General features: G+C 43.6%; 1 protein-coding gene across 1 annotated transcript in view; it reads left to right on the forward strand.

The window, feature by feature from the left end:
• The window catches only part of wwox (WW domain containing oxidoreductase), a 360,819-nt gene that overhangs the window by 21,047 nt on the left and 316,959 nt on the right, over window positions 1–22,813 (forward strand). Inside the window, exon 5 of the mRNA XM_065022484.1 lies at window positions 6,969–7,075. Coding sequence (XP_064878556.1) covers window positions 6,969–7,075 — 107 coding nt within the window. The remainder of the gene's footprint in view (window positions 1–6,968; window positions 7,076–22,813) is intronic.

Consider the following 22,813-nt stretch of genomic DNA (forward strand, 5'->3'; position numbering starts at 1 on the left):
GTGCATTTGCATTTCCAGAGCTCTAGTTGGGACGCAAGCGTCCCAAGTAGAGGCAAGAGGTTAAAGATATCCATAAAAAGTGTCGTTTAAAGTTTGCCACAAGCCACCTGGGAGACACACCAAACATGTGGAAGAAGGTGCTCTGGTCAGATGAAACCAAAATTGAACTTTTTGGCAACAATGCAAAACGTTATGTTTGGCGTAAAAGCAACACAGCTCATCACCCTGAACACACCATCCCCACTGTCAAACATGGTGGTGGCAGCATCATGGTTTGGGCCTGCTTTTCTTCAGCAGGGACAGGGAAGATGGTTAAAATTGATGGGAAGATGGATGGAGCCAAATACAGGACCATTCTGGAAGAAAACCTGATGGAGTCTGCAAAAGACCTGAGACTGGGACGGAGATTTGTCTTCCAACAAGACAATGATCCAAAACATAAAGCAAAATCTACAATGGAATGGTTCAAAAATAAACATATCCAGGTGTTAGAATGGCCAAGTCAAAGTCCAGACCTGAATCCAATCGAGAATCTGTGGAAAGAACTGAAAACTGCTGTTCACAAATGCTCTCCATCCAACCTCACTGAGCTCGAGCTGTTTTGCAAGGAGGAATGGTAAAAATGTTCAGTCTCTCGATGTGCAAAACTGATAGAGACATACCCCAAGCGACTTACAGCTGTAATCGCAGCAAAAGGTGGCGCTACAAAGTATTAACTTAAGGGGGCTGAATAATTTTGCACGTCCGATTTGTTAAAAAAGTTTGAAATATCCAATAAATGTTGTTCCACTTCATGATTGTGTCCCACTTGTTGTTGATTCTTCACAAAAAAATACAGTTTTATATATTTATGTTTGAAGCCTGAAATGTGTCAAAAGGTCGCAAAGTTCAAGGGGGCCGAATACTTTCACAAGGCACTGTATATACACCGCTCAAAAAAATAAAGGGAACACTTAAACAACACAATGTAACTCCAAGTCAATCACACTTCTGTGAAATCAAACTGTCCACTTAAGAAGCAACACTGATTGACAATACATTTCACATGCTGTTGTGCAAATGGAATAGACAACAGGTGGAAATTATAGGCAATTAGCAAGACACCCCCAATAAAGGAGTGGTTCTGCAGGTGGTGACCACAGACCACTTCTCAGTTCCTATGCTTCCTGGCTGATGTTTTGGTCACTTTTGAATGCTGGCGGTGCTTTCACTCTAGTGGTAGCATGAGAAGGAGTCTACAACCCACACAAGTGGCTCAGGTAGTGCATCTCATCCAGGATGGCACATCAATGCGAGCTGTGGCAAGAAGGTTTGCAGTGTCTGTCAGCGTAGTGTCCAGAGCATGGAGGCGCTACCAGGAGACAGGCCAGTACATCAGGAGACGTGGAGGAGGCCGTAGGAGGGCAACAACCCAGCAGCAGGACCGCTACCTCCGCCTTTGTGCAAGGAGGAGCAGGAGGAGCACTGCCAGAGCCCTGCAAAATGGCCCTGCAAAATGACCTCCAGCAGGCCACAAATGTGCATGTGTCTGCTCAAACGGTCAGAAACAGACTCCATGAGGGTCTGGTGGTATGAGGGCCGACGTCCACAGGTGGGGGTTGTGCTTACAGCCCAACACCGTGCAGGACGTTTGGCATTTGCCAGAGAACACAAAGATTGGCAAATTCGCCACTGGCGCCCTGTGCTCTTCACAGATGAAAGCAGGTTCACACTGAGCACATGTGACAGACGTGACAGAGGCTGGAGACTCTGTGGAGAACGTTCTGCTTACCTGCAACATCCTCCAGCATGACCGGTTTGGCGGTGGGTCAGTCATGGTGTGGGGTGGCATTTCTTTGGGGGGCCGCACAGCCTTCCATGTGCTCGCTAGAGGTAGCCTGACTGCCATTAGGTACCGAGATGAGATCCTCAGACCCCTTGTGAGACCATATGCTGGTGCGGTTGGCCCTGGGTTCCTCCTAATGCAAGACAATGCTAGACCTCATGTGGCTGGAGTGTGTCAGCAGTTCCTGCAAGAGGAAGGCATTGATGCTATGGACTGGCCCGCCCGTTCCCCAGACCTGAATCCATTTGAGCACATCTGGGACATCATGTCTCGCTCCATCCACCAACGCCACGTTGCACCACAGACTGTCCAGGAGTTGGCGGATGCTTTAGTCCAGGTCTGGGAGGAGATCCCTCAGGAGACCATCCACCACCTCATCAGGAGCATGCCCAGGCGTTGTAGTGACATCATACAGGCACGTGGAGGCCACACACACTACTGAGCCTCATTTTGACTTGTTTTAAGGACATTACATCAAATTTGGATCAGCCTGTAGTGTGCTTTTCCACTTTAATTTTGAGTGACTCCAAATCCAGACCTCCATGGGTTGATAAATTTGATTTCCATTGATCATTTTTGTGTGATTTTGTTGTCAGCACATTCAACTAGTTAAAGAAAAAAGTATTTAATAAGAATATTTCATTCATTCAGATCTAGGATGTGTTATTTTAGTGTTCCCTTAATTTTTTTGAGCAGTGTATATATTTAATGAAACATTGAATTTGGCCTTATTGCTATTAGCCCATAGAAACGCATTTAATAACAGATTCATACATGGAAAAACAGTCAAAAATGTTATCAAAAGGAAGTATGTTTTGAAGTGTCTGTTCTGTATGTGAGAGAGAGAAGAAAGCTCAGAATATGTTTTATAATATTTTATCATGGAATTACCTGTGGAAATGCCATATTAACTTCCATTCATTTTTCAGCCCGGTACCTTCAGGTGAGTCTAGTGACACTTGTGGGGGTCATAGAGAAAAACGGAGAACAGCATCGTTCGTAAGTCTCATCTTTCCATAGAGAGTCATATAATTGTGTAGCCCAAACCATTCGGACGCTACCAATGTTTTCTTGAGAAGACCGATTTTCGAGATGTCTCCTGGCCTGACAAATACTGATGTAGCTCGGCCACCTTCCACCGCCGACATTGGCAGATGCAGTGGATTTTTTAAATATTTGTATTTATTTAACTAGGCAAGTCAGTTAAGAACAAATTCTTATTTTCAATGACGGCCTAGGAACAGTGGGTTAACTGCCTGTTCAGGGGCAGAACGACAGATTTGTACCTTGTCAGCTTGGGGATTTGAACTTGCAGCCTTTCGGTTACTAGTCCAACACTCTAACCACTAGGCTACCCTGCCGCCCCGATTGAGACGTAGCCCATGCAAAGAAAATATTTCTCTATCTTAAACAGACAGATTTTGATGGCAATGACGTCTCCAGCAGAGCATGAGAAGACCTCAAGCTGAGAAATTATTATTTTTGTATCTATTTTTTTTATGCCCAGATCATGAGGTCCCTTGATGGTGTGAGGCAATCGCCTCTTCTGCCTAATGGTAAATAGACCAGTGCCTCCGACTTCAGTGCAGCTCAGTGTAAACAAGAATAACGGTAGGGTCTGAATCTTCTGGCAAGGGAGGTTATCTGTTCGCCAAATAAACATGTTTACCATTGTGGGTTTTAATGATCTGATTTTAGCTCTGTTTGCCCAAATCAACACAGTTCATTGTAGTAAAATGCTTTTCCATTTGCCAAATAAACAGGTTTACTGGTAATGATCTCATTAGGCTGAGCCAATACACCTGTGTATGGAGGAAATACGAAGAGGGGCGTTGGGCCTCGCAGGACAAACAGAGCATTAAATCACACTCATTATTGTGGATATCAGGATGGCCAGGATCCTAATGTACCATGCAGAGCATCCACTGCTTTATAGAGATGTTTCTCTGATTGTACAATGATACAGTGTTTTACTTATGGATGCTATGGACCTTCAAAGTGATGACGATTCTCCATTGAAAATGCTTTTTAATCCTGAAGTAGTCTTAATCTGGGTCCAGGAAACCAGCCCTAAGAGTGTGGTGTGTCTATCCCTAGTCTAAACGCTTACTGTTGAGTAGGCCTGTCACTGTCCCTGAGTGGAACGTACCCCAGCCTGACCTCCTGTCATGTTCTACAGTCTGAGTGGAACGTACCCCAGCCTGACCTCCTGTCATGTTCTACAGTCTGAGTGGAACGTACCCCAGCCTGACCTCCTGTCATGTTCTACAGTCTGAGTGGAACGTACCCCAGTCTGGCCTCCTGTCATGTTCTACAGTCTGAGTGGAACGTACCCCAGCCTGGCCTCCTGTCATGTTCTACAGTCTGAGTGGAACGTACCCCAGCCTGGCCTCCTGTCATGTTCTACAGTCTGAGTGGAACGTACCCCAGCCTGGCCTCCTGTCATGTTCTACAGTCTGAGTGGAACGTCACCCCAGCCTGGCCTCCTGTCATGTTCTACAGTCTGAGTGGAACGTACCCCAGCCTGGCCTCCTGTCATGTTCTACAGTCTGAGTGGAACGTACCCCAGCCTGGCCTCCTGTCATGTTCTACAGTCTGAGTGGAACGTACCCCAGCCTGGCCTCCTGTCATGTTCTACAGTCTGAGTGGAACGTACCCCAGCCTGGCCTCCTGTCATGTTCTACAGTCTGAGTGGAACGCTAAATAACCTCCCCCTGTTGTTCACCTGACCAGGAACTCATCTCCACACCACCTCCGTACAGGAAACACAGGCTTGAGGGTGGGGAGTCTTTGTAAACCAACGGCACTCTCGTTATTTCACAATTAATGCCAAGCCCTTGTTATTTGTCATGAAGAAAACACGTCTCTGTCACCCATGTTGTTGTTGTCATATTCTAATTTGTACTCCATTATGGAAAACACTGGTGTCGATTAATTTCCCTTTCATGCTTGGTACACACAACAAGTGAGTGTGGGGTGGCATTGTTTACCCAGCTGCCAGTGTTCTTGTCCAATGTAGACAGGATGGAATAATCATTGTTTAAGCTGTAGCAGGCATGTCTAATCTCCTGTTCTGACTGCTGTTTATTCTTTGTACATATGAGTAGAACCTTGGGTTTGTTGCTGTCTGGTTCATTGTATAATGTAGGGTAAATCAGACGTTTTGTTTGAGAAACATTCCCATTTGACATATTAGTATTAGTATTTGAACTGGTAAGGGGTATTTGAACAACTATGAAACTAGTCAGAGAGAGTGAGAAAAAGTTTGTGTCAAGGCTCTGTGATACTTTGTATGTAAGATTATGCCTGTTCAAACACCATTTTAAAAAGTGTTGATTTATCATTTTCTCACAGTCAAAGTGCAACACTTTCTCTTCTTTCATTTTGTTATTATGTTCGTGTCCTTTTCCTGCGAGGGGACGCGTGGCAGCACATTTTCCATTACACCTAATAAGTGTCATATGATTTAATTCCATGCTTCAGTTGTCATCGAGACCTTCCAATCCCACTCCAATTTACAGTTTTAATAGATATTACTCTTTAACACTCCACTCACAATTAGGCACCCTAGTTCTCCATTTAATGAAAATCAGATTAAGACCTAATCTAATTACTGGTTGGTTTTAATCCACGCTGGCTGTGGCACTGGCTGTCTGCCACTCCCTCTCTGTCACAACCACTTAGCGGGCATCAACCTGCCCTACCGGCATGTCACTCATCACTCTATGTCTGTGTGTGTGTGTGTGTGTGTGTGTGTGTGTGTGTGTGTGTGTGTGTGCGTGCGTGCGTGCACATGCTGTGTGTCTGTTTATTAAAGATGTATACATGACTGTCAAAGGAAATGATTGAGAAATAGTGTACCACTGAGTGGATACTGAACGGTTTATAGCACACTGTTAATATCAACATCCACGGATGGGAAAGTTAGTCAATCTTAACAGGAAATAAAAACATGATTTAAGGAAAATGTCATCTCGTAAATGAATTCTACCTCTGGGTTGAAATGACCCATTTAGACTGGCAATTTGGAAATTAACTTCCGTCTCTATCTTGTTTTTTTGTCCGTTTTATCGTGACTACATGATTTGTATGGAGTCGTGAAGTAGTCTTGTACTGATAAATCCAGTTTCTATCAGAACCACTCTTTTGATGTAATAAATGTCTTTATCAGTCAGTCTTTGAAGTGCTAGAATATCACACCAAGGTTTTATATGGACGTTTTCTTCAAGTCAGTCGAATGGTTCACATTTTCTAGTTGTCCTCTCTATAACTTCAGTAGTTAACCTAATCATCAACATCATTATTGTTATTGCTAGCAGAACTGATATCACATTATCACTCCAACCAATATGAATCTCCATGTTTCTCTCAGTACAGTCAGTGGATAGTGATAACTTGTAAAATGGCTTGTGGTTGGTTTCCTATAACTGTATCCGAGACTAGTGGGTGAAGTCCTGAACCACATTAATTCAATCAGTTTCATCACTTCACAGAGACATGATTAACTTTCCCTAGTAGACCCTTTGGCTTCCTCCTCAGTGATAGAATCCATATCTATGTTTAATATAATTTCTAACTCATCTTATTCCCCTTCACAGTCAATTGCCCTGAGTATCTCCAAATTATCTCCCAAAATAACTCCTCTTTAAAGCATTACTCCCTCTGTCTCCCTCCTCTCTATCTTCTCTCCCTCCACCCCCTCTGTTGCTCCCCTCTTCCATGCCCCTTCCTCTCGATTCAATTCAATTCAAGGGCTTTATTGGCATGAGAAACATTGCCAAACATTGCCAAAGAAAGTGAAGTAGATAATAAACAAAAGTGAAATAAACAATAAAAATTAATAGTAAACATTACACTCACAGAAGTTCCAAAATAATAAAATACATTTCAGATGTTGTAACGATGTGCAAATAAACCTAAATATGGGTTGTATTTACAATTATGTTTGTTCTTCACTGGTTGCCCTTTTCTTGTGGCAACAAGTCATAAATCTTGCTGCTGTGATGGCACACTGTGGTATTTCATCCAATAGATATGGGAGTTTATCAAAATTGGGTTTGTTTTCTAATTCTTTGTGGATCTGTGTAAACATCTCTCTCTCCCTCTCTCCCTACCCCTGTTGCTACCTCCTCTCTGTGTGTAGGTTTTGAGACAGCCAAGTCGTTTGCCCTCCATGGGGCCCATGTGATCCTGGCCTGTAGGAATCTCTCCAAGGCCATCAAGGCTGTCAGCCTCATACAGCAGGAGTGGGTGAGTCACACACTGCTGGAGTTTTATTAACCTACACATACAGTACACACTGCTGGAGGTTTATTAACCTACACATACACACTGCTGGAGGTTTATTAACCTGCACATACAGTACACACTGCTGGAGGTTTATTAACCTACACATACACACTGCTGGAGTTTTATTAACCTACACATACACACTGCTGGAGTTTTATTAACCTACACATACAGTACACACTGCTGGAGGTTTATTAACCTGCACATACAGTACACACTGCTGGAGGTTTATTAACCTACACATACAGTACACACTGCTGGAGGTTTATTAACCTGCACATACAGTACACACTGCTGGAGGTTTATTAACCTGCACATACAGTACACACTGCTGGAGGTTTATTAACCTACACATACAGTACACACTGCTGGAGGTTTATTAACCTGCACATACAGTACACACTGCTGGAGGTTTATTAACCTACACATACAGTACACACTGCTGGAGGTTTATTAACCTACACATACACACTGCTGGAGTTTTATTAACCTACACATACACACTGCTGGAGTTTTATTAACCTACGCATACAGTACACACTGCTGGAGTTTTATTAAAGAGATTCTCTGATACTTTTGTGTAGTTTTGAGCCAGTAGTTCTGAAACTAGCACACACGAGCCAAAAGTGGTCCCCTAAAATTAGTATGTCTCACATGTGCACTTCAGTAGAGGCTGGTTGGAAGAGCTATAGGACAATGGGTTCATTATAATGGCTGCAATGGAATAAATGGAACGGTATCAAACACATCAAACATATGGAAACCAAATGTTTGGCTCCGTTCCACTAATTCCATTCCAGCCATTACAATGAGCCGTCCTATTGCTCCTCCCACCAGCCTCCACTGGTGCAGATATATGCACAACTTCATTTCTCTCTCGCTCTGCTGTTTGTGCATGATATGCCTCTTGCTAGCTGTCACTCGCATGGCGAGGGGCTGAAGCTCATTGGTTGAACTCGAATTGGTAGTGGGTTGGCCCACGGGGGGGAATGTAGGGAAAATGGCACAGCACAACAGTTTCCAGCAAAAAAGTTGCTTTCACACTAGGGATTTTGTAGCTAGTTGAGGTAAAACAATAATTCTGCTCATATGTTATGCATGTATGAACTATGCATTGACACATCCAGCCCAAAGTGGGTGGTTTAAAAATACTTAGTAGTCGCCAAAGTTCCGGAGCTTGTCTTTAACCTACACATACTGTACACACAAACTGAAAACACTTGAATCCCACATCAGTGAGAGTTACAGAGAACTTTGCAATGGGATGGCTGTTTCATATAGAGGTGGGGGTAAGAGAGTGAAGGAGAGATGGAGGAATGGAGAGAGAGGGTGTCTGATAATTACCTGAGATTATAACGGTACAATTTTAGCTCCTCCAGATTTACGAGAGGGGGGGGAAATAAACAAGTGGGATGTGTCTGCTGGAGCAGAAACAATAAGCCATTAGTACTGGGTTGATTACCGGGAGAGAGGAGAGAGGAGAGAGAGAGAACTCATTGCACAAAGTGAGATAGAGTAAGTGAGGGAATGAGTGAGAGGGAGAGAGGGGAGGGACAGAGAGAGAACTCATGGCACAAAGTGAGATAGAGTAAGTGAGGGAATGAGTGAGAGGGAGAGAGGGGAGGGACAGAGAGAGAACTCATGGCACAAAGTGAGAGAGTAAGTGAGGGAATGAGTGAGAGGGAGAGAGGGGAGGGACAGAGAGAGAACTCATGGCACAAAGTGAGATAGAGTAAGTGAGGGAATGAGTGAGAGGGAGAGAGGGGAGGGACAGAGAGAGAACTCATGGCACAAAGTGAGATAGAGTAAGTGAGGGAATGAGTGAGAGGGAGAGAGGGGAGGGACAGAGAGAGAACTCACGGCACAAAGTGAGAGAGTAAGTGAGGGAATGAGTGAGAGGGAGAGAGGGGAGGGACAGAGAGAGAACTCATGGCACAAAGTGAGATAGAGTAAGTGAGGGAATGAGTGAGAGGGAGAGAGGGGAGGGACAGAGAGAGAACTCATTGCACAAAGTGAGATAGAGTAAGTGAGGGAATGAGTGAGAGGGAGAGAGAGCATAGTGGGAGAAACTGAGAAGAGAGGGAACACTGAGTGAAGAGAGATGAAGACTGATAGATAGCAGGATGTGAATGATAACAGACCTACAGTTTTAAACTCAACCCAGATCTCTAATTAAACAAACATATTCCTAAACAGCAATACTTGTTTTTTCTTAAATTAATTTGTTGTAAAAGTTCAGGTAGCAGATAATAGACCATATCAGATATTTATGTAATTGGTGCTGTATATGAACTTTTTCTAACTTGAAAAATGATTGCCGGAAACTACCGAAGGCAAGATTGTAATTTCTATGACTCACACAGTGGAGGAACCATTGCCTGTAGACTAGTGTACATGGTAAGCTGGTGATCAAGTGGTACTTCATCTTTAGTATGGAAATGGCTGTGAGATTTTTCTAAAATATTCACAATGTATTGGCACATTTAAAATCTAATTTCATCAATTACATGTGGACATTTTTTACTTGAGTTAACATTAGCATATCAGCAGCAAATGAAACAGAACGTGAATCCTCTCCTCCCTCTCTCCCCAGTTTTAGCTTGTGGCTATCACTGTCTAGCTGGCTAGGCTTGGGATATTTATTAGCCTATACCAGTGTCAAAATTAGCTGTGTTATCGACATATGGCAGTACACAAACCAAATCTATCTCACTTATTTTGCCAGCTAGAAAGAAATAGCCACAAATTCATTCAGAAACAGAGGAAGAGAACTAGCTATATCAAGCTAAAGCTAGCTGCTGCCTCGTCAACTTTGAAGCAAAGGTGACAACATCGATCCAAAGATAATAAAGAAAAACACTTTCCCATTAAGCAAAATCCACCCATCCAAAGACTGGCTCCGGGGATTCTCAGAAATATCCCCAGATCCGCGATGGGATCCATGGCCGGAGCATCACATTTCAGTGAAGCCTGCACCTAGCAGGCTGCTTAGAAAACTCCCCCGGAGCCACAGATTGAATTACCGCAGTGTGCAGCCCCCACATCGCGCAGGCCCAACATATTACATATTACATTCCTAAAATCTGCCATCAGTCCAGTGTAGGGAATACAGTGCCTTCAGAAAGTATTCATACCACGTGATTTATTCCACATTTTGTTGCCTGAATTCAAAATGGATTAAATTGATTTATTGTCTCACCCATATACAACAATACCCCAATAATGACAAAGTGAAAACATGATTGTAGACATTTTTGCAACATTTTTGAAAATGAAATATTGAAATATCTAATTGACATAAGTAGTCATACCCCTGAATCAATACTTTGTAGAAGCACCTTTGGCAGCGATTACAGCTGTGGGGTTTTCTGGGTAAGTCTCTAAGAGCTTTCCACACCTTGACATTTTTCCCATGTATTCTTTTCTAAATTCTTCAAGCTCTGTCAAATTGGTTGTTGATCATTGCTGAACAACCATTTTCAGGTCTTGCCATAGATGTTCAAGTAGATTTAAATCACAACTGCAACTTGCCCACTCAGGAACATTCACTGTCTTCTTGATAAGCAACTCCAGTATATGTTTGGTCTTGTGTTTTAGGTTATTGTCCTGCTGAAAGATTAATTCATCCTCCAGTGTTTGTTGGAAAGCAAACTGAACCAGGTTTTCATCTAGGATTTTGCTTGTGCTTAGGTCCATTCCGTTTCTTTTTTAACCTGAAAAACTCCCCTGTCCTTAATAATTACAAGCATACCCATAACATGATGCAGCCACCACTTGCTTGGAAATATGAGGATTGGTACTCATTAATGTGTTGTATTGGATTTTCCCCAAACACAACACTTTGTATTCAGGATAAAAAGTTCATTGCTGTGCTACATTTTTTGCAGTGTTACTTTAGTGCCTTGTTGCAAACAGGATGCATGTTTTTGAATATTTGTATTCTCTACAGGCTTCCTTCTTTTCACTCTGTCAATTATGTCAGTATGGTGTAGTAACTGCAACGTTGTTGATCCATCCTCAGTTTTCTCCTATCACAGCATTTAAAATCAACATTGGCCTCATAGTAAAATTCCTGAGCGGTTTCCTTCCTCTCTGACAACTGAGTTAGGAGGGACACATGTATGTTTGTAGTGACTGGGTATATTGATACAAAGTGTAATGAATAATTTCACCATGCTCAAAGGGGTATTCAATGTCTGATTTTTAAAAAACCAATAGGTGCCCTTCTTTGTGAGGCATTGGAAAACCTCCCTGGTCTTTGCGGTTGAATATGTGTTTGAAATTCACTGCCCGACTGCTCGATAGTCATTCAACAATCATGTTAAACACTATTATGCAACTTATTTGACTTGCTAAGCCAATTTGTACTACTGAACTTATTTAGGCTTGCAATAACAACAATAACAAAGGGATTGAAAACTCATTGACTCAAGACATTTCAGCTTTTCATTTTCTATTCACTTTTAAACATTTTTAATTCAGGCTGTAACACAACACAATGTGGAAAAAGTCAAGGGGTGTGAATACTTTATGAAAGCACTGTATCTTCGAGATGCCCTAGCCCATAGCAGATGTCAGAATACAATGTCTTCAACCAGGATCTCAGCGATCACTGCCTCATTGCCTGCGTCCGTAATGGGTCCACGGTCAAATGACCACCCCTCATCACTGTCAAACGCTCCCTAAAACACTTCAGTGAGCAGGCCTTTCTAATCGACCTGGCCCGGGTATCCTAGAAGGATATTGACCTTATTCCGTCAGTAGAGGATGCCTGGTTATTCTTTAAAAGTGCTTTCCTCACCATCTTAAATAAGCATGCCCCATTCAAATAATGTAGAACTAAGAACAGATGTAGCCTTTGGTTCACTCCGGACCTGACTGCCCTTGACCAGCACAAAAACTTCTGTGGCGTACTGCATTAGCATCAAATAGTCCCCGCGATATGCAACTTTTCAGGGAAGTTAGGAACCAATATACACAGGCAGTTAGAAAAGCTAAGTCCATGGAGAATAAGTGCACCTCCTCCCAGCTGCCCACTGCCCACCGATAATCTATGATAATCGATCATTTGAATAAGCATTTCTCAACGGCTGGCCATGCTTTCCACCTGGCTACCCCTACCCCGGTCAACAGCTCTGCACCCCCCACAGCAACTTGCCCAAGCTTCCACCATTCTCCCTCACCCAAATCCAGATAGCTGATGTTCTGAAAGAGCTGCAAAATCTGGACCCTTACAAATCAGCTGGGCTAGTCAATCTGGACTCTCTTTCTAAAATTATCCGCCACAATTGTTGCAACCCCTATTACTAGCCTGTTCAACCTCTCTTTCGTATCATCTGAGATCCCTAAAGGTTGGAAAGCTGCCGCGGTCATCTCCCTCTTCAAAGGGGGTGACACTCTAGACCCAAACTGCTACAGACCTATATCCATCCTACCCTGCCTTTCTAAAGTCTTTGAAAGCCAAGTTAATAAACAGATCACCGACTATTTCGAATCCCACCGTTCCTTCTCCGCTATGCAATCTGGTTTCCGAGCTGGTCATGGGTGCACCTCAGCCATGCTCAAGGTCCTAAACGACATCATAACCGCCAACGATAAAAGACAGTACTGTGCAGCCATCTTCATCGACCTGGCTAAGGCTTTTGACTCTGTCAATCACCATATTCTTATTGGCAGACTCAACAGCCTTGTTTTCTCTAATGTCTGCCTCGCCTGGTTCACCAACTACTTCTCAGATAGAGTTCATTGTGTCAAATCGGAGGGCCTGTTGTCCGGACGTCTGGCAGTCTCTATGGGGGTGCCACAAGGGTTCAATTCTCGGGCTGACTATTTTCTCTGTATACATCAATGATGTTGATCTGCTGCTGGTGATTCTCTGATCCACCTCTACGCAGACTGGTCCTTCTTTGGACACTGTGTTAACAAACCTCCAGACGAGCTTCAGTGCCATACAACACTCCTTCCGTGGCCTCCAACTTCTCTTAAATGCAAGCAAAACTAAATGCATGCTATTCAACCGATCACTGCCCGCGCCCGCCTGCCCATCTAGCATCACTACTATGGACGGGTCTGACTTAGAATATGTGGACAACTACAAATACCTAGGTGTCTGGTTAGACTGTAAACTCTCCTTCCAGACTCACATTAAGCATCTCCAATCCAAAATTAAATCTAGAATCGGCTTCCTATTTCTAAACAAAGCATCCTACACTCATGCTGCCAAACATTACCTTGTAAAACTGTGCTATCTAACCTCCAAACGAGCTTCAATGCCATACAACACTCCTTCCGTGGCCTCCAACTGCTCTTAAACGCTAGTAAAACCAAATGCATGCTTTTCAACCGTTCGCTGCCTTCACCCGCACGCCCGACTAGCATCACCACCCTGGATGGTTTCGACCTAGAATATGTGGACATCTATAAGTACCTAGGTATCTGGCTAGACTGTAAACTCTCCTTCCAGACTCATATCAAACATCTCCAATCTAAAATAAAATCTAGAGTCGGCTTTCTATTCCGCAACAAAGCCTCCTTCACTCACGCCGCCAAACTTACCCTTGTAAAACTGACTATCCTACCGATCCTTGACTTTGGCGATGTCATTTACAAAATAGCCTCCAACACTCTACTCAGAAAATTGGATGTAGTCTATCACAGTGCCATCCGTTTTGTCACCAAAGCCCCATATACTACCCACCACTGAGGCCTGTATGCACTTGTTGGCTGGCTCTCGCTTCATATTCGTCGCCAAACCCACTGGCTCCAGGTCATCTATAAGTCTTTGCTAGGTAAAGCCCCGCCTTATCTCATCTCACTGGTTACCATAGCAGCACCCACCCGTAGCACGAGCTCCAGCAGATATTTTTCACTGGTCAACTCCAAAGCCAACTCTTCCTTTGGCCACCTTTCCTTACAGTTCTCTGCTGCCACTGACTGGAACGAATTGCAAAAATCACTGAAGCTGGAGATGTATATCTCCCTCACTAACTTTAAGCATTAGCCATCAGAGAGCAGCTTCCGATCTGTGCACCTGTACATAGCCCATCTGTAAATAGCCCACCCAACTACGTCATCCCCATATTCTTTTGTTGTTGTTGCTCCTTTGCACCCCAGTATCTATACTTGCACATTCATCTTTTGCACATCTATCACTCCAGTGTTTAATTGCTAAATCGTAATTATTTCGCCATTATGGTCTATTTATTGTCTTACCTCCCTAATCTTACTACATTTGCACACACTGTATGTAGATTTTTCTATTGTGTTATTGACTGTACGTTTGTTTATCCCATGTGTAACTCTGTGTTGTTTTTGTCGCACTGCTTTGCTCTATCTTGGCCAGGTCGCAGTTGTAAATGAGAACTTGTTCTCAACTGGCCTACCTGGTTAAACAAAAATAAACAATTCTGCTGTAATTCCGAGGAGTCATCCACACACACAGTTTTTGCCCCAGTCGTAGAAACAACTCTTTCCCAAAGGCTTATACTATCTATAGTATGACAGCACCAGTAGTTAGCTACCAACAGCTGGCAGACATGTTTACATTTGGTTAGTTTGATTAGTTTGATCAGTGTTATTTAGATGGAAGACATGAGCTAAATGTGGTAGCTGTATTGCTAGGTAACGTTAGCATAGAGGTAGCAAGTTGTCTCTTTCACTTACCCGGTTCACTTCCATGCTCACTGAAGCCCTTGATAATGCTGTCTCTACTGGTGCTGCGGTCTGTTTGAGATGCTTTAAAAGCCACGTTGATGGTAGGGAAAGTAACTTCTTGCTGAATATTGACGAGTAGACATCCAATCCACCCGCCTTATTCTCACAAATGTATCCCACAAAGTTTTACATGAGGTTTTATTTATTCGCATCAAAGATAACAAGTGAAACAAAACGGTACACATAAAAAAACCTGTTAAAAACGGTGTGCAGGTGTGGTTGGAAACCCAAAAGGGCTTATATGAAAACAATACAAATATAAGTTCAAAACAAGTTTGTGTGATGCTGACCGCGGGGTGTTGTGGGATTGTTTCTGAAGTTTGTGTGATGCTGACCGCGGGGTGTTGTGGGATTGTTTCTGAAGTTTGTGTGATGCTGACCGCGGGGTGTTGTGGGATTGTTTCTGAAGTTTGTGTGATGCTGACCGCGGGGTGTTGTGGGATTGTTTCTGAAGTTTGTGCTGATTTGGAGAAACCTTCAAATCCAACTTTTAGAACAACATTACAATATTATAAAAATGGATTTAAGAGTGTGTATTTTGGGAATGTTTTCTTTGGGTGCTCTAAGTTACTATTATAGCATTTCTGGCATTGAGAAAAAGGTTCTACATTTCTTTAAAGGGATAATCCACCCTAGAGATGGAATGTGATGTGCTATGCCATTGTCACTGGAGATAGGGGATAACAAACATGTATCACATTTCATAATGGTTTTTAAAAGATTACCTGCACTACAGATCACAAATAAGCCAATAGATGGTATACATGTCTACAACACATCCAGCCGTCTATATCACCATGACAAAGTATATCTTTCCTTTAAATGTCCTCAAAGTACACAGTGCACATCAGATTAATATCCTTTCTTCTTTGAAGTACCAAGATGGAAAGCGGTTTTCTCTTCTCGTTTCCCTGCTGGCAGGCTCGCAGGGCCCTCGCAACCTGACTCACACAGCTTTGAGCCAGAAACGCGATCTCTACCAGGTTGAATGTGATTGAGATTGTAACTCCTAAATTGATATTACAGTTTGTTTCTTCCATTTTACAGCTAGCTAGCTATTTTACATGCTGATATTGACTTTGTTATTATTGTGTGTAGCTATGTTTGTTAGCTGGCTAGCCAGCTTTACCAGAGAGAGAGAGCACTGGGATTGTGAGTTTTGTAGTCGACTTAACTGCAACAGATTTCCACAACCCTTTTTACACGTTGCTCCCAATCTTATTATAGCGACAGAATGAAGCAGTTGTTCACAATTTCTTTTTAAATCTCACATATTGGAGTTATTTAACACTGTAAATCATAGGAATTTGTGTTTTTTATGCCTTTAAATGTTTTTTTTGTAATCATTGTCATTAGATCGTAAGTGTAAATAGACCGTAATTTATTAATGGTTAACCATTGCCAGCGTGCTACAGTGTTGACTAATTCCAAGCATTCCATCCTCTCCTGGCTTCCACACATAGCCTACAAGTCACTGATGCAGACCTTTGGAACATCTACATTTTAAAAAGTCTAATAATACATGTAATATAGTCTACACCTTCACAATAAATCCATTAATTATTTTAGACGGGTCTAAAGAAACATGATATGAAGAAAACGTCGTCTATTTCAGAAGAACAGAATAGGTCCTGATCTGGCTGTGCCATCTGGCTGTGGACTACAGTAGTTCATTTAGCAGACAAGATTTGCTTAGAATTCTGCTGCATTATTTTATATTATTTCATAGTATAAAGAATATAGTTGAACAAATCTGAATAAAATGGAAAGGATGACTCCAAACAATTTGAGGGAGTGCGTTCAAGTGGCTATTCTGTGTTGAGAGGTTAACAAAGAAATAGGTACTCCTATATGCTTAATTTATAGTTATTCATGTCATTTTAGTTGTTCTACAAACGTTGGGCTATATGTTTTGATTTATAATACATTGTAAGGATGTACAGTGGGGCAAAAACGTATTTAGTCAGCCACCAATTGTGCAAGTTCTCCCACTTAAAAAGATGAGAGAGGCCTGTAATTGTCATAATAGGTACACTGCAAAATGAGAAAAACAAATCCAGAAAATCACATTGTAGGATTTTTTATGAATTTGCAAATTATGGTGGAAAATAAGTATTTGGTCAATAACAAAAGTTTATCTCAATACTTTGTTATATACCCTTTGTTGGCAATGACAGAGGTCAAACGTTTTCTGTAAGTCTTCACAAGGTTTTCACACACTGTTGCTGGTATTTTGTCCCATTCCTCCATGCAGATCTCCTCTAGAGCAGTGATGTTTTGGGGCTGTTGCTGGGCAACACGGACTTTCAACTCCCTCCAAAGATTTTCTATGGGGTTGAGATCTGGAGACTGGCTAGGCCACTCCAGGACCTTGAAATGCTTCTTACGAAGCCACTCCTTCGTTGCCCGGGCAGTGTGTTTGGGATCATTGTCATGCTGAAAGACCCAGCCACGTTTCATCTTCAATGCCCTTGCTGATGGAAGGAGGTTTTCACTCAAAATCTCACGATACATGGCCCCATTCATTCTTTCCTTTACACGGATCAGTCGTCCTGGTCCCTTTGCAGAAAAACAGCCCCAAAGCATGTTTCCACCCCCATGCTTCACAGTAGGTATGGTGTTTTTTGGATGCAACTCAGCGCTCTTTGTCCTCCAAACACGACGAGATGAGTTTTTACCAAAGTGTTCTATTTTGGTTTCATCTGACCATATGACATTCTCCTAATCTTCTTCTGGATCATCCAAATGGACACGTCTGGCACTGCAGGATTTGAGTCCCTGGTGGCGTAGTGTGTTAGTGATGGTAGGCTTTGTTACTTTGGTCCCAGCTCTCTGCAGGTCATTCACTAGGTCCCCCCGTGTGGTTCTGGGATATTTGCTCTCCGTTCTTGTGATCATTTTGACCCCACGGGGTGAGATCTTGCGTGGAGCCCCAGATCGAGGGAGATTATCAGTGGTCTTGTATGTCTTCCATTTCCTAATAATTGCTCCCACAGTTGATTTCTTCAAACCAAGCTGCTTACCTATTGCAGATTCAGTCTTCCCAGCCTGGTGCAGGTCTACAATTTTGTTTCTGGTGTCCTTTGACAGCTCTTTAGTCTTGACCATAGTGGAGCTGGGAGTGTGAATGTTTGAGGTTGTGGACAGGTGTCTTTTATACTGGTAACAAGTTCAAACAGGTGCCATTAATACAGGTAACAAGTGGAGCACTGAGGAGCCTCTTAAACAAGTTGTTACAGGTCTGTGAGAGCCAGAAATCTTGCTTGTTTGTAGGTGACCAAATACTTAGTTTCCAGCATAATTTGCAAATAAATTAATTAAAAATCCTACAATGTGATTTTCTAAAAAAAAAATCTGTGATTTTCTGGATTTTTTTTCTCATTTTGTCTGTTATAGTTGAAGTGTACCTATGATGAAAATGACAGGCCTCTCTCATCTTTTTAAGTGGGAGATCTTGCACAATTGGTGGCTGACTAAATACTTTTTTGCTCCACTGTATGATGCGAAGTACGGTAGGCCTTAACGAACAGCAAAAGCACTAACCTATGTCAATCTACTATCCACCATAGTACAAAGTTGACCTATTATATTCTGTGTGAGAAATAAATATTCCAATCATAGTCTGGGACAGTTGTGGGATGCGATAGATCCCAAATGAATACAACCACTAGTAGGCTATAATCTCAAATGTTCCATTAGCAGGAAAACACCATTATCATAAGTGGCCACAAATGAGATTATGCCATGTCATTATTTTAATACAAAGGGGCATTTTTATGTTGAAAATGTTCTTCCCCAAACTTGAAACTCACGTGCTGCTAATGTATTCCAGTTAGGCTCTACACCCTTTGTAAAGCAGATTCATGTGCTTCATTTTAAGAAGTTATCTGGCCACTTTAGTTGTGATACAAACCTTATGAAAACATAATGGGCTAGGCTACATGAGGTGTGCGACTATGATATAAAAACATTGTTTCTTGCCTTAAACTGGGCATCATTCACAAGTGATCAGCTAATATTGTCAACCATCAGACTATTCTTGATTTAATGTTGTCTTTACATTTACTAAATCATATATGTGTGAAATGAGTTTTGATTGAGAATGGACCGTTATCATGCACCTGTCTCAAAACAGGGGCAGGGGAAAAAATACATGTTATCTCTGCACTTAAATAGCGAATGGAGGACGCTTTTCCTGTGGTTCATTTTCATGCCAGCCAGGTAGGCTATACTCCTGTTGTAAAGAGAAGCAATGTGCTTCATATTTGTTTAATATTAGGACATTTGAGAAATAAATATAGTAGGCTAAGTAATGACCATCAGTAGCTTCAGAGCTGGAGAAGCCTAATTACCATGACTAAATAGTCACATGGAATTTGACTGCCTTTACGACTCGTGACCACCGGTGTGGTGCTAATACGGTCACATCAACAGCCCTATTCACAATGTCTTTTTAGAATAGGTCAATGAGTACTTGATTTTGCAGTCTAAATGAGCTGTCAATGAGCTGAGATTTTGCATTCTAAAAAAAAGCAGAGTCGTCCATATTCCTCTCTAAAAGGAAGGCCCCTATTGCAGGTTAATTAATAGAAATCACAATATCAGAATAAATCTTGGGAGCAAATTCACCCCTCTGGCATCATTATTAATAGATGGAGCAGAAGAATGGCGAGGAGGATTAATCTGTCCTATGATTGATGTTTCTCTTCCTTTTCCCATGCTCCCACGTTAAGGTCGTTGTGATTTAGAGCATATTTTGGGGTCTTCTACACAAAAGGTCATGGTATCTACTTCCTGGTGGCAGGCAGGCAGAGTTCCGTCAGAGCTGCCAGGCACTGAGCTGCTTTCCCGATAGCATCTGACCCCTGACCCCTCACAACCTGCCTACCTGGCCTGTCAAGCAGATTACAAAAGGAGTCTCTCTCTCTTTCTCCCCAAACTCTTTCTCTCCTCTCCCTCTCTGTCTACTCAGAGTGGGCTACTTTATCATAAGCCCCCCCCAGTGTAGTGGTAGCTGTGTGATGATTGCTGGGTTATGGGGTTATCTCCTGACAGTGGTATAATTCTCAGGTGACGGCCGGATAATACCAGGGGTCAGGACAGACAGTCTGTTTGGAAGAACAAGGTCAGAGGTCAGGGGTCATAACCTACTCACGGAATCACTCCTTTCTGCTATGCCTACAAACACACACATACACACCACTGATTCCTGGAAGTCAGTATTTGTGGAATTTTCGTTCTCTTTGTGATGTTTTGGACGTACAGTATTCTGATGAGGGCCAGCTGTGATTTCTGTCTGCACCCTGCACCTTGACTTGTTGAAGCACTGTCCACCCATCTCCTGTCTGTCTGCACCCTGCACCTTGTTGATGCACTGTCCACCCATCTCCTGTCTGTCTGCACCCTGCACCTTGTTGAAGCACTGTCCACCCATCTCCTGTCTGTCTGCACCCTGCACCTTGTTGAAGCACTGTCCACCCATCTCCTGTCTGTCTGCACCCTGCACCTTGTTGAATCACTGTCCACCCATCTCCTGTCTGTCTGCACCCTGCACCTTGTTGAAGCACTGTCCACCCATCTCCTGTCTGTCTGCACCCTGCACCTTGTTGAAGCACTGTCCACCCATCTCCTGTCTGTCTGCACCCTGCACCTTGTTGAATCACTGTCCACCCATCTCCTGTCTGTCTGCACCCTGCACCTTGTTGAAGCACTGTCCACCCATCTCCTGTCTGTCTGCACCCTGCACCTGGTTGAAGCACTGTCCACCCATCTCCTGTCTATCTGCACCCTGCACCTTGTTGAATCACTGTCCACCCATCTCCTGTCTGTCTGCACCCTGCACCTTGTTGAATCACTGTCCACCCATCTCCTGTCTGTCTGCACCCTGCACCTTGTTGAATCACTGTCCACCCATCTCCTGTCTGTCTGCACCCTGCACCTTGTTGAATCACTGTCCACCCATCTCCTGTCTGTCTGCACCCTGCACCTTGACTGTGTCTGTGAATCACTGTCCACCCATCTCCTGTCTGTCTGCACCCTGCACCTTGTTGAATCACTGTCCACCCATCTCCTGTCTGTCTGCACCCTGCACCTTGTTGAATCACTGTCCACCCATCTCCTGTCTGTCTGCACCCTGCACCTTGTTGAATCACTGTCCACCCATCTCCTGTCTGTCTGCACCCTGCACCTTGACTTGTTGAATCACTGTCCACCCATCTCCTGTCTGTCTGCACCCTGCACCTTGTTGAATCACTGTCCACCCATCTCCTGTCTGTCTGCACCCTGCACCTTGTTGAATCACTGTCCACCCATCTCCTGTCTGTCTGCACCCTGCACCTTGTTGAAGCACTGTCCACCCATCTCCTGTCTGTCTGCACCCTGCACCTTGTTGAAGCACTGTCCACCCATCTCCTGTCTGTCTGCACCCTGCACCTTGTTGATTCACTGTCCGCCCATCTCCTGTCTGTCTGCACCCTGCACCTTGTTGAATCACTGTCCACCCATCTCCTGTCTGTCTGCACCTTGTTGAATCACTGTCCACCCATCTCCTGTCTGTCTGCACCCTGCACCTTGTTGAATCACTGTCCACCCATCTCCTGTCTGTATGCACCCTGCACCTTGTTGAATCACTGTCCACCCATCTCCTGTCTGTCTGCACCTTGTTGAATCACTGTCCACCCATCTCCTGTCTGTCTGCACCCTGCACCTTGTTGAATCACTGTCCACCCATCTCCTGTCTGTCTGCACCTTGTTGAATCACTGTCCACCCATCTCCTGTCTGTCTGCACCCTGCACCTTGTTGAATCACTGTCCACCCATCTCCTGTCTGTCTGCACCTTGTTGAATCACTGTCCACCCATCTCCTGTGGACTACACCGCTCCATACCACTGTGCCCCTGAAACAGACATATGTTATTGCACTCACATTAAAGCAGGTTAAGCTGCTGGTTAACAACCAAAGCGTTGTTACTCTGGCCAGTGATTCATTTTTCCTTATTGCTTCTAAAATTCTGCTTATATTTGCCCCCCCCGATACCAAAGGCCGCTGTACAGAATATCACTTACACTTTATCTCTCCCCTCTGTGGGAAATGTTAATGAGATGTTTTGTGAGGATGTTAATTAGTGAGCCAGCCACTGATTATCCTGTTCTTCTTGTTTACAGTGTGGGTTTTTTTCAGGCTTGTGCATGTGTTGTGTCGGGGCATTAACATGGCTGTTGGCTGTTGTGCTCAGGGACCAATTAGGATATATCCTACTGTCCAGCGGGGCTGGTGGGAGAAGAAACCCCTCTGCCTGCAATGTCAAACAACAGGATTAACACCGGCCAGGGCCGAAGAGACAGGCAACACAATAAGCAGTGAGACAGAGTAGTTAGTCACTGATGCTGCTAGAGTCCAAGCAAAAGTAGTCAGTTTTACAGAGCTGGTGTAGGGAGAGGCTTCCCTTCAGGCAGGCAGGCAAACAGAAGTCAGTCATCCACAGACGGCGGCAGATTGAGCGGTGCCACAGACACAGAAATGAGACAGTGAGGTAGCAGAGTTCTCCATTCCTCACATACAGCTTCATAAACTACATTAATATGGCAAAGTTCTAGTGGAAAGTGTGTGTTTGTTTCTGCCTGTGAGAGCGCTTATATGTGGTCATGTGAGTGTATACCTGTGTGTCTGTTCATTAGTTCTTATGTACAGTACGCATATGCTGAGGCCTGTGTATGCCACATATACTGTACTGTACCCTCACCCAGATCCAAACTAGTTTGGAGACAGATGAGGTGTGTGTGTGTGTGTGTGTGTGCGTGTGTGTGTGTGTGTGTGTGTCTCTCCCAGTGTGGTAATCTCCTGTGCCAGTCTTCTCTGCCCGCAGCCATAGTGCCAAGCTGCGATCCTGCCGCACTGGACAACAGGAAGTGACACATATGAAATGCTGACCTCGACACACACACACACACACACACACACACACACACACACACACACACACACAC

The sequence above is a fragment of the Oncorhynchus nerka genome, linkage group LG9a (genome assembly GCF_034236695.1).
Source record: "Oncorhynchus nerka isolate Pitt River linkage group LG9a, Oner_Uvic_2.0, whole genome shotgun sequence".
In the NCBI taxonomy this organism is placed as follows: domain Eukaryota; kingdom Metazoa; phylum Chordata; class Actinopteri; order Salmoniformes; family Salmonidae; genus Oncorhynchus; species Oncorhynchus nerka.